General features: G+C 28.2%; 1 protein-coding gene across 1 annotated transcript; it reads left to right on the top strand.

Annotated features, from left to right (window-relative positions):
* Positions 1–3,762: 3,762 nt before the first annotated feature.
* Positions 3,763–6,160, top strand: LOC101217397 (isoleucine N-monooxygenase 1). The gene is made up of 2 exons (XM_004151613.3): positions 3,763–4,836; positions 5,311–6,160. Exons 1-2 carry the CDS (start codon positions 3,832–3,834, stop codon positions 5,938–5,940), a joined length of 1,635 nt encoding a protein of 544 aa, XP_004151661.2. The 5' UTR covers positions 3,763–3,831; the 3' UTR covers positions 5,941–6,160.
* Positions 6,161–13,709: the final 7,549 nt, after the last annotated feature.

Raw genomic sequence — 13,709 nt, 5'->3', positions numbered from 1 at the left:
CTTTCTATTGTTGGACATCTAATCACCATTATTGTCGGTCATATGTTTCTCTTTCTCGTCTCCTTTACGCATTTTCCATTGTTGGAGATATTAAGATCAGTTTCCACATTTGAAAAACTAAGGAGACTCACACTTCATATAATATAGATGAACTATTTCTTTAATTGTTAATTTGTTTTGAGATGGAACCTCATACTACAAATATGGTATTAAAGTCCATTAAACTCAAACGGGTCTTTGGTCCAAGGTAGATGAACCCACAAAGACACCATATTGAGGGGACATGTTGAAGATGTTCTAAGTAGTAATTTGGAATATCAAGAAGTAATAAATGAACTCACACCCCTAAAACTTAAAACCTAAAACCTAAACCCTAAACCTAAACCTAAACCCTAAACCCTAAAAAAATCAATTTAATGCCAAAATTTGATTTAAGATTTATTTGAATTAAATTTTGAATCTAAATTTTTACCAAATTATGCTCATACTTTCCAAAATATACTTTTTTCTCTCTTTATTCTTCCTTATTTTTATATCTTTTATTGATTCATTATAATTTTTTTTTTATCATTTTTGTTGCTCCATGCAAAAACTAAATATTGAGCCATTTAAAAAGAGAAAAAAAATATAATGTTTAGGTAAGAAGAAAACTGAAATTATTTTATCTTTAAAAGGAAAAACAGTAATTTATTCAACCATAACGATTACTTGAAAAAAGGTTAAAAATTTTATGTCGTATTTAAATAAATTAAGTCAAATCATTTTGTGAAAACTAGGACGATTTGGTAAATTAAAGATACAAAATTTGTGTATTGGAGTTAGAATATGAAGATTTTTTAAAAAATTGATAATTTATTTGCACATAACAATTACATCAAAAAATTAAAAAATTTACGTCGTATTTTAAAAAATGAATGAAAAATGTTTTACGAAAATAGGACGTTAAGAAAAATTAATTATATGAAATTTGTGTATTGAATTTAGAATACAAATTTCTTTAAAAAAAAATCAATAAATTATTCGCACGTAACAATTACATAAAAAAATGTTGGAAATAGATGTCACATTTTAAAAAAAATTACTGAAAAATTATTTTACGAAAGTATAATAATTTGGTATATTAAATATACGAAATTTGTGTTGAATTTAGAATACGAATTTTTTAAAAAATGTATAAAAAATAAATTGCATAACTCCTTCCTCCAAATAGAGTATCATAACCACCTCATAACCCTTTCTCCAAATATATTTTATTATAATCACCTCATAACTCTTTCTCCAAACTAGATTTATTATTGTAGCCACCTATTTTTATCCTACCAATTTTTTCTTTAATAATAATATTACTAATAATGGCTAAACTTTTATTTATTTGTTTTTGAAAAAGGAGTAAAAAAAATAGTAATAACATAATATCTCATTTTTATTGTTTTAGGAAATAAAAACAAATCTATTTATTTAAAATAAAATATTTTAATATCAAAGAAATTATTTAGTTTTAAATAAAATATTAAAAAAAACTAATTTCTACGCATTTTAGGAAAAAAAAAATAAAATGTTTGACTTATTTATATCATTTTAGTAAAAAAAGAAAATCAATTTTAAACAAAAAAAAATCTTTTAATATCCATTTATTTTATTAATTTATTTTTCACAAAACTCAAAATATTTCATTTAATTTCTTTTAGGAAAATGAAATTTTGTTTTATTAACCTAATATCAAATTTTGGTTTTATTCTTATTAATTTTTTTAATTTGTGATACACTCCGGATCTTTAAATAGGGACCCTTGTCATTTGGAAAAAGAATTCTTTGGAAGAGAATTTCATACAAAATTTATTTGAAGAAATTTTCTTAGAGAAAAAAAGTTCTTTAGAGAGAGTGTTTGAAATTTATTTTATTATTTAGAGTGAATATCTACAAAAAAAAAAAAAATGCAAAATGTGAGTTTTTCTTAATATTTTCATTACCTTATTGTCTCTATTTTTCAAAAAAACTTTATCTTAAGCAAATCAAATCTCATTGTTGAACTAAACTTAGTTGGAGGTTGCATTTGGTAGAGATTTAGTCCCAAGGATCCGCATCACATATAACAAGTAATTTGTTTGAGATTTTAATCCTTATTTTTCTTTTCTTCTCTTTTAAAAAGACAAAGAGAAAGAAAAGAAAATGTAGGAAATCTTAGTATTTTTTTAGTAATTTCTTTTTTTATCATCATTTAAAAAAAATCTTTAGTTTTTTTCTTCCCTCTTAAAAAGAGGGAGAAAGAAAATGACAAAAGAAGAATGCTAGTTTTTTTTTATTTATCCGTACTTCATTACTTTTTTTTAATTCCAACTCTTAATCTTTATTTTCCTTTTTATAAAATATAGAGAGAAAGAATGAAGAAAGAGAAATTTTATCATTATTATTGTTATTACCATTTTTTATTATTATTTTATTTTATTACTATTATGGTTCTTTCTTTTCTTTTTATTATGATTATTATTTTTATTTCTATTATGGTGCCGTCACACCTCTACCATTCTTTATTTATTTATTCATTCCTTAGTTTATTTATTTGTTATTATATTTTCTTTCTTTTACTTATTCACATTACTATCGTGTTATATGCACTTAAAGGTAACTCTTTATATTTAAATTTTTTAATGTTTTAAAATCTTTTTCCAATTTAAATATCTTTATGTTTTAAAATAAAAATACTTTTTAATCATTTAGCAAATTTATCTACAATGTTTTAAATTTTTTTTATGCTTTTCAAAACATTCAAAATTTTATTCATGGTTTCATAAGTTTTTCTAAATCAATCTTTTCTAATAACTTAATCGTTTTTTTTAAATGAAATCCTACGACGGAATCTAAGAAATTTGGAAGTTTAATTTTCTAGATTTCTTGAGGTGATAGATCAATATCCTTGAGAATCCGAGATTTGATCCCAAGAAAAAATGAATTTAATCAATATTTTTTAAAAAAATTTATTCGAAGACTAGCCTATGATAGACTTTGAGAATTTGTAATAATTTCTCATTTTCTTAAGGTGAGAAGTTTCCTTCAATATATAGTCTAATTAATGAAATATCATTTCACTTATTTTATGAGATCATTGCTTCAAATATTAAAGTAATATGAGGTAAAATAAGACATTAGTTTTAAAATAAATTAAAATATATATTCAAATTCGAGATTTGAAATTTGGCTACTGCTTTTTTAAATGGGTGTTGTGGAATGCTAATACCTTTCCCACACACAAAGTATTCCTTTGTTTGCCTTGGCATCAAATTTTCGATGATCTATCTACAAGGACACCCATAAAATCTCAATCTTGGGATAATAAACAAATGAAAAATAAATCAAACAATTCTAGTGGCAGCATCTCATAGGTTGGTATGTAACAAAAGTCCAACAAACCCATTCTTTACAAATAATTCAATACTTCCTTATTACTGGATGACGTGGCTCCAAGTTGTTCAATACTTGGGTGTGCTGTGTCAGCATGGTTCTCTCTAACAAGTACATGGTTAAAAGATTATGGTAAAAGTATTCAACTTAATTTTACAATCCATACCATTCGTAATTTAAAATAAATAGTAAGAATAAATTTAAGTGAACTCTTTGCTTTATTTCTATTTTGAAAAAACGTTATGGATCAACTGCGTATCATGTTGCTACCCAAAGATATCTTGGTCCCCTTTCCACCTTGCCAACGGATGTGTATATATATAACACATGCATATCCCCCAAAAGACATAGCCTACAAGATATTCCATTATTATACAATAGAGAGAGCAAGTGAAAGCGAGAAGGGAGAAGGGAGAAGGGAGAGAGAAAGTCATGGAAGCTGGTTTTTTAATATTCCTTACTCAATTGACTCACCAACATTCCCCAATAGCCATATCCAAAACTTTTATTATATTTCTGTTTATGGCTTTTGCTTCTGTCATGTTTTCACATTATTATAATCGTAGAAAAAAATACTCAGTAGTTCGAAAACCACGTCTCCCACCAGGTCCAAAGCCATGGCCAATCGTGGGTTGCCTCCCAACAATGTTAACCAACAAATCCCCAACATCCCATTGGATTCATTCGGTAATGAAGCAATTCAACACCGAGATTGCTTGCATACGCCTTGGAAGTACTTACATTATCCCAGTCACTTCTCCAGAACTCGCTATTGAATTTCTTAAGACACATGATTCTGTCTTTTCATCACGTTCTTCAATTTCCAACACTGTTCATATCTTAAGCCGTGGATATCTCACCACTGCATTTTCATCCATGGGTGATCAATGGAAGAAGATGAGAAGAATTCTCGCATCCGAAATTCTCAATCCGACAATGCTTCATCAAATGCTTGGCCAAAGAACCGCAGAAGCTGATACACTTTTACGCTATATTTTCTCCATTACAAGTGGAAATGGAGGTTCTGCAGTGATTAATGTTAGAAGCATTACACAGCATTATTGTGGTAACATTATTAGAACAATGCTATTCAATAGAAGATACTATGGCAAAGGGAGGGAAGATGGAGGGCCAACTTTGGAAGAAGAAGAACATAATCAAGCACTGTTGACGATTCTTAGGCATGTTAATGCATTTTCTATATCAGATTTTATGCCTTGTTTGAAGCCATTTGATCTAGATGGACATGAGAAAATTATGAAGAATGCTTTGAATGTTGTTCGAAAGCATGACGAACCCATAATAGATGAGAGAGTGAAACAATGGAAGAAGGATAAGAAACTAGAAGGCAAAGACATTCTTGATATCCTTATTTCACTTAAAGATGATAATGGAAATTCATTGTTGTCAATTGAAGAGATTAAGGCCCAAATCACTGTAAGTGTTCTACAACTTTATAAATTATATACGCCTGATTGCGATTAAATTATACTTAAATTATGTCTTTGAACTTTTAGATTTGTATCTATTTGGTTTTTGGCCTTTAAAGAAGGTCAATTGTTTGATATTTGAATATATTTGACGTTTTTTTATTAAATTTTTGGACCTTAATAATCACTAAAATAAAAGTTACAGAACCTTTTCAATACTTCTAATGTTTGGAGACTTTGTAGTAAAATATTGAAAATGGATGAACTTATTAGATTATTAGACACATTTTTTAGAAAGAGTTTGTTAGACACTTTTTAATATAATGTTTAAATCATATAATTAAATACAAACTTGAAATTAAAGTTAAGAACTAAATAAGTAGTATAATAATTAAGTTTCATGAAATTACAGTCGTCCTGTTATTGTATAAATATAATGTTGTTCTCACTGCTAATGTGTGAACCCTTTTGTTAATAATAGGAGTTACAAATTGCGACAATAGATAATCCATCGAATGCAGTGGAATGGGCAATGGCGGAAATAATCAATCAACCAGAAGTTCTCAAGAAAGTCGTCAAAGAGTTGGACGACGTAGTGGGAAAAGAAAGGCTAGTTCAAGAATCCGATATCCCAAAACTCAAGTATCTCACTGCTTGTCTTAGAGAATCTTTTCGACTTCATCCATTTTCACCTTTCAATATTCCACATGTATCAAAATTTGATATCGTTGTGAATGGCTACTTAATTCCCAAAGGTAGTGAAGTCTTGCTTAGTCGTTTTGGTCTGGGTCGAAACCCAAGAATTTGGGAGGATCCGATCAAATTTAATCCAGAACGTCACTTAAAAGATGCCTCAGAAGAATTGGGATTATCAGAACCCAGCTTGCGATTCATCACCTTTAGTAGAGGGAGGAGAGGATGTGTTGGGAGCTCACTTGGAACTAATATTACCATGATGCTATTTGCTAGACTTCTACAAGGATTTTCATGGAGCTTACTACCAGGAATCAAAGAAATTGACTTCTCTAAAATGGATCACGAACACTTGCTCTTAAATCCATTAAAATTGCATGCAGAACCACGTTTGTCTCATGGTATGTACCCTAGCTAGGCTTATTGACCATGAACCATAAGCTTACCTCAAATGAAGATGCCTACAACGTATAACATAAGAATATGTATACATGTTGTCCTTTCAGTTTCTACATATATGCTTGTGTAATTTATGTTAGTCGTGTGTATCCATGTACTTTTTTTCACTTGTTTGTAGGGATAATTTACATGTTGCGTGGGCAAATATTAGCAATAAATAAGTGTACTTTTCGTATATATATGTCATCTGCATTTGATTTATGCTTTTAAATTTTAGTCATGGGCAATGGTTAGCTGCAAAACACCTAATTTCATCCACTTGATCTTTACAACCACTACTAGAAAAGTGGTCTAAGACGACAATTATTTTCAGTCATAGAAGCGGGATTCATGGAAAGTCATTCGATGACAGTTTTTAAAAACTGTCGTAATAAGTTATTTTATGACATAAAATAAATGTCGTTAATCAGAATTCAACGACGTCAAATAACTGTCATATTTTATTTTATGACAACAAATAACTATCATCATTTGTGTATTAACGACGGTTAAATAAATGTCGCGAACTCATTTATTGTGATGTTTTTTAATTGTTATGAATATGTTAATCGCGACAGTTTTTTTTGTATAAAAATGTCATTGTTTTGCTATTGACGACATTTTTTTCCTGTCACATATAGGGCAATCGTGACAATTTATTTTATTAAACAACTGTTATCGTTTTCGGATTGACAACAATTAATAACGGTCACAAATTCATTTATTACGTCATTTATTTTCTGTTGCAAATTTCTCAATTTACTACGGTTTTTTCCTGTTCTCCTTGCCGCTCCACCATTACACGAACCATTTTGAATGACAATAATGTAGCTGAGAATGACAATTTTGAATTTATAATATTGACACCCATATAGAAAAAAGTAGCCAACACTTTAGTATATATATATGATATAATACAATTTATAATATTCGTATATTTCCAATCAAGTGTCAACAATTTACAAGTATGAAATCCCAACCCTTAATCAAAAAATATTTTAAATAGCATTAGAATACATCTAACAAAATTTTCTGTAGAAGCATAAACGACGAATCGAGAATGTTCGTCTCTGAAAATATTCTTTGAAAGAAAACTCATGAAGTTGTCGACTCCTGTTGAACCTACAAAGACAACATGAATATAAGCATCCATAACACATACATTTGTGAACCAACATTACCACAACAAAGAAGAAAATGGAGGACTACCATGTAGTAATGTGAATGTAAAAGAAACATTATATATATTATGAATCTTGCTTCTAATCAAGAACTCCGTACTTGATGAGCGTTTGTAGAATTTAATATCAGCATTCCACAACCATTTCAGATGATTAATATGTATGAGTGTAAAAGTACATAAGGTTTGCCTTCATGTTGCCATTGATAGAACTAGCTGCTTGGCTTGCCATTTCTTTCCCTGTTTCCACATGACAACAAGATATTTATCAGTACCCTCAACTGATAACAATTAACATCTTTTTCTTTTAACAAGAGAATCAACATTTTCAAATACAAATTTCATCACCCACGTAAAGGAGATTTTTAACAGCTGTCAAGACCACACATTAGTGTAAAATTTCATCACTAACATTTCCTTTAACAACCTTTGAATAATATCACCACATTACAAAGAACAATAACTCATTCGTCAAAGATTCAAATCAAAATCTCAAGTGTCTTTTCTTTCTCATTCAAAAAAATCTAAACTTTTCACTAATATATGAAATATTTCAAATCTTTCCTCCCATGATAAGACATATATTATTAACATACTTACTCCATCAGATGAAATGTCAAGGATACCTTCTTTTTAAGTTTGGACCTTCGGTTTCATTTGGCCCCTAAATTTTGCACATGTCATTGTCCTCCTGTAGACATATATATTAAAACATATTGTACAAATAGGTCAGAAGTTAATACTCTCAATGCTGTAAGATTAAAACAAGACAATAGTGAGATTATAGGAAAATAACTAGATTGCCAAAAAATTTGTGAGAACATTTTCGGCCCTTCATTTCAATCCCCCTCAGCCTTATGCATAATTGGATATGAAGCAACAAAGTAGATTCAGATTCTAAAACTACAAATAATTCTTACCTAACAATTAAACGCATCCGCAAGGCACCCTAACCCCCCCCCCCCCCCCCCCCCCCCCCCACCTTATGCATGATAATTGGATATGAAGCAACAAAGTAGATTCAGATTCTAAAACTACAAATAATGCTTACCTAACAATTAAACGCATCCGCAAGGCACAGTTGCATTCTAATGATTCCAATGCAAAATAATTCAAAATCGTCAAGGCATCAAACATGAAAAAACAAATTTGTTACCTGCTCAATAAGTGAAACGGCAGGTGAGGTCGATCGACGACGATAACCGATGACAGATGATTATGGAACTACAACCCACACTCACATCGTCACATCCCACACATGAGTTACTATTTACCAACTCAAAGAATTAACAAGAAGATCAAATGTCAAAACAAAGGTATCTTATAATGAAAAAAAATGTTAAACATATATAACCCCAAAGTGCAACTTGCCTTCCATTTGAAAACTTCATCACAATTCTACAATGTTTATAGGCTTTTGATGTACACATTGTTCTCAATTATGATCATAATTGGATTATTATATTTATGTTTTATGTAGTTTAGGAGCTTCTGTAATCTCCAAGAACAATGTAAAGCCATTAAACAACATGGAGAAGAAAATAAATAAACACGTGACAAAAGAAAATAAAGTTAGACATTTTCTTCTTCAAAATTAAAATTTATTATATGTGAATCAAAAAAATTAAGAGAAATAATTTCAGTCCATATGAATCAAAGATATTATTCCTAAGTTTGATAAGACTGGTGATGAAACCTTTCAACCTTAAGAAAGATATCATGCTCTTTCAACCTTAAGAGAGATTAACATTAAAAATTATGGATTATTCTTTTTTACGTAGCTAGCCCATTATTCTTAAGAATCTCTGCAATTGTGACACAGTAGTGATTGCTGTAATATTACAAAGAAGGATTGTCCAGGTAGTACAATTACTCAAATCATAAACAAAACGAGAATCAATAAAAGTATAACTTTGAAGTCATTTAAACTAATATCAATAAAAACTAATCCAATTCTCCCAAATTACTCAACTTACCAAATATCACCTAAGAAGATTTTGCATGCAAATCAATTCACAAGTAAACAAAAAAAAAAAGTTTGTAGACCATAGCTCTTAGAAAGCTCTTAATGACAAGAATTAAAAGCTAGGAATTGATAATTCAGGTAATGAAAAACAATAAAAGAATTAGACAAAAATATATAGGGATAAGTTAGACTTATTGAATTGGTGAGATTATCATGAGTTGCAGCCAAATTTGTCCAGTCACGCAAATAAGAAGCTGCACCAATTTTGGGTTGGAACGTACACATTTATTATTAAATTAAGTTAGCATGCATAGTCAAGTAAAACTTTAGACTTCTTATATCCTAGACTAATACTAACATTTTTTAAAAAACTAAATACAACAAGGTATTGTCGTGAATAACGAAATTACAACAAGTCTTGTCACTAACCAAATATCAATAACTTGTTTGGTACGTAGCTTCATCATTACAGTAGATCGATCGATTATTAGTGCAAGACCTAATAAAAACACAATAATTTTCAAGAGTTACAAACTAGCTTCAACACTTTATAAGAGATTAAAATGATCAAGTGAAGCTTGAGAACAAAAAAACTAAAGAGAGTAATACAATCCACCAACTAAATAAAACACTATCATGTAATATACTCTATGTAAAAGAGGTTGCTAAAAAGTGTTTAAGTGACACTATCGCTTATACCTAGTGATATGAAAAACCAAAAGTTTGAAAATAGATTATCATCAAGAAAGTTTTTCTATTTTTAATGGCAAATACTCATGTTTAATTTAATTTAACTTCCTAATTGTATATGTCATTCAATTAGAAGCAATAAGTTAGATTATACAACAACTTACTCTCAAGTTAGTAACAAATTAGTCTTGTAATTTCAAATTTAGAACAATTCAGTCCATACCGTAACAAATGTTCAATGCGAAGCCATATCATTGGCAATTAATGCTACCACAACCCCAACCCCAACCTGTGTCATGGCCAATGATATGGCTGGGATGGCCGCATCTGCATCCTGATAATCAATTCTTTGAGGCAAATCAAGATAACAATCATAGATGTTGTACAGTTATGTAAGAGTTTTGAATAAGATTAAATGTAGAAACTATGAACTATGTAAGAGTTTTGAATAAGATTAAATGTAGAAACTATGAATTATCACTCAATATATGAATGCAATAGTTTCTTCCTTTGTTTCTTGAAGAATAATACCAAATTCTTGTTGTTTCTTTTACTAGATTTTTACCATTTTTTTTGTGTGAAGTAAAGTTCTTTAAAGAAAGAAAGTAGAAGGGTAGTTTTAATATACAAGACAATTAGGTTTTTACAAGATTCATTAGAATCTCATTAAGATCAACATATACAACCAAACAAAAGCTTTGACCAAAAAGAAAAAATATATATAAAAAAAGACACAACTACTAATATTTTTGCATCTTAAACTAACATCACATTCATTCATACCTAGATATACAAACACCTTAAAAACTGGATTTTTTTTTTTTTTTGAGGAATTTCATCAAACACATGGTGGGCAAATTCAAATTTGGTAAGGCCATAAGAACTTTCCAATAGCAAATGCCATTTTCCCTCAAGGGTACCATAAAAACAAAGTCCATATTGTTTCATAAGCAAATCCAACATACCTTCTTCCATAAAAAAAAAATTCTTAGCTCGCTCCTTCCAAAGAGAAAATCAATGCGAAAGCAAAGACATTTTGTGAGGGTTTTGAGTGAAGAGACGGGCATGAAGGGGCGGTGGCGGTGACGACACCGGGAGATGGTCGGATGGAGATGGCCTTGTTCGTATGAGGGTTTGGAAAAATGTTAAGGTCTTTAGATTTGGGGGAAAAGTTTTAATAGACTTTAATTTTCATTTAAAATTAATTTTATTTTAATAAATTAAAATTATTTATGTAACTTCTATGACATCAAATAACTGTCACGGAAAGTGTTATCCGAAAAATTCCGTCTTTTCCCGCCAAAAACGCGGATTTTTACTTTTTGTGACAGTTTTTTTTCCTCCCTTCTATTTTTTGATGTACACAACTGTCGTAGTATGTAGTTTTTGTTGTAGTGAACATAGTAAGATAATAATAATAATAATGAAGAAAAAAAATTGCTACACAGCAAATTTTAGTCATTTAATATAGTTAAAAATAACTGGAGTCCGTTAAAAATTGAATAAATAAATAAAAAAAGAAATACATGTTTAATAGTTTAAAAACAATGGATGCAGTGTAAAAATAAAGCACAACTGGACTACAAAAATACAACGGCAATATCTCCACACTTGTTTCCACATCCATCACCAACAACAAATACTTTCGTTGTCGGTATTATTTCTGCATCTATCACCGGTGACAATTTCTTTTCCACGTATTATTTTTTTTCTTATATTTTATTGTATAAATTTAATTTTAGATATGGTTCAAAATTAATTAATGAGAGATAATATTTGAATGAGTTTAAATATTAATTTAATGTGAATTGAATTATATTTATATTAAAGTTATTGGTTAGAGATAAATTTATATTTGAATATGATTTAAATTTAACTTAAGTTAAATATAAGATATTTAATTTAGTTATTAATTAATTAGAGAGTTAATTAATCGTTTAGTTTAATATTATTTGATTTAATTAAATTAATATAAAACTCCACGATATTGGATATTGGAGAGATATTCGTTAAATAAGATTTAAATGAAATCTTAATTAAATATGATTAAATTAATTGTTAACTAATTGATTAATGGTTAATTAATTAATTGATTTAAAATTTATTAATTTAATATTTTTAAGTTAATAGAATCTGGTGATTCTCTTTTCCATTTTCTACTTAATGGAGGAGAGTTATAAATATCTAAAAGAAAACAATTTTTTTAAACAATTCAATCAACTAAAATAAAACTAATAATTTTGGTTTTCTGCCAAAAAGTTTCTCTAAAAAATCTAAACTTTTTTTCATCCCAATTGGTTTCCACAAACCAATCTCATACCAGACGATAAAATTGAGATTTATTTTGTAGATTTAGAGACGTCAAACAATTAAGTTTTTCTTTCTCTAATCTATAATTAGAAAGGATGCTTAGCCTTTTAAGTCTTAATAAGAAACTTTGTCTGTATATTATTTTGTTAATATCCTGGTATTTTGGAAATATTCTAAAATTAAATTGAAAAATATTTCGGTAAAATCTTCTACTGTCATACACTTTTATCCCTTCAACTTTTAGCTCAGGGTATATATTCTCTCTCATTCTAATAAAATTCTAAAGAAATAGCTTTCTTTGACATGATATCAATGCAACGAGCTCAAGTGCGTCTTATGTTAAAGCCTTTATATTGTCGTTGTTTCTTAATTCTTCATTTAATATTGATTTTCATTTTAAGTGTTTTTTTTTTTTCGAATTAATAATTAAATTGAACCTAACAAACCTGGTTTAAGTTTTTAGATGAATGGGTGATTGAAATAATTAAACATCTAATTTAACGGAAGCTATAAAAGGAAAATCTAGTATTGGTATATAGTGTCAAATCATCCTTTTATGATATATCTAAACAGAATATCAAAATAACTTGATCCTGATGTTTGCTTTGTGATTGTTAACAACTCTGCTCCATCCTTTCATTTTGAAAATGAGTTCTTTTAGAAAAAAAATTATTTTAATATAATTACAATATCTTAAAATAGGTTTGGAGACCATTTCAATGGTTATTTTAAAGGACTTTCTTTTTCCAAAATTTTTTAAATAACTTTTTTTTGTTCTAATCAATCTATTCACACCTTTGAAAAATAAACCTTACTGCTTTAATGGTTGAACTTTTGCCACAAATGCATTCATAGATAAAACTTTGTTATAAAGACTAGTTTGCATCCGACTTAGAAAGAAGGTGAGAAATATGGGAGAATTGGTAAAATTACCAAAATAATTTATTATAATAATCAATGTCACTTTTCTTTTTCAAATTACAAAAGTAGTAAATTTCAAAGCAGATTATTGTTAGCTTACCATATGATTACCATCATATTTATCAAATTTACCATATGCAAAAAAGTGTGTCATAAGTTTTTTTTTAATTCTTTTTATATCTAATGCAATTTTTTAGAAATATATCTATATATTTTAATATTATTTTATTTACTTCATATCCTTAAATGGAATAACAAAAAAAGTAAAATTGGTGGAAGGCAGATTTATTAGGAGGAATCTACAAAACCTAAGCTACCTTTTCATTGACTTAAAAAATAAATATGTATTTTTTTAGACAAAACATATTTTCATTTAAATTGTTTTGATAAAATTCATTAAAATACATTTTTAGTTTTTTATTATTAGTGGTTTCCAAACCATCAATTTTTTTTAAAAAATAAACTATAATTAAATTAAATATTTGAAAAGTGATTCGAGATAACCCTAACATTTTAAAAATCTATTAAACATTTTATGCAGTTGAAATAATAAATAGATAATTAAATTTGTAATTTAATTGAATAGTACTTTGTGTATGTATGTCTACGAATGATATTTCAAATGCCACCCATGTTTCTATATATATATATATATATATATGAACACACGTCCCCTAAAGAA

This window comes from Cucumis sativus, chromosome 1 (assembly GCF_000004075.3).
Source record: "Cucumis sativus cultivar 9930 chromosome 1, Cucumber_9930_V3, whole genome shotgun sequence".
Lineage (NCBI taxonomy): Eukaryota > Viridiplantae > Streptophyta > Magnoliopsida > Cucurbitales > Cucurbitaceae > Cucumis > Cucumis sativus.
Note: the sequence above shows the minus strand (reverse complement) of the source record. Positions and strands in the feature narration are given on the sequence as shown.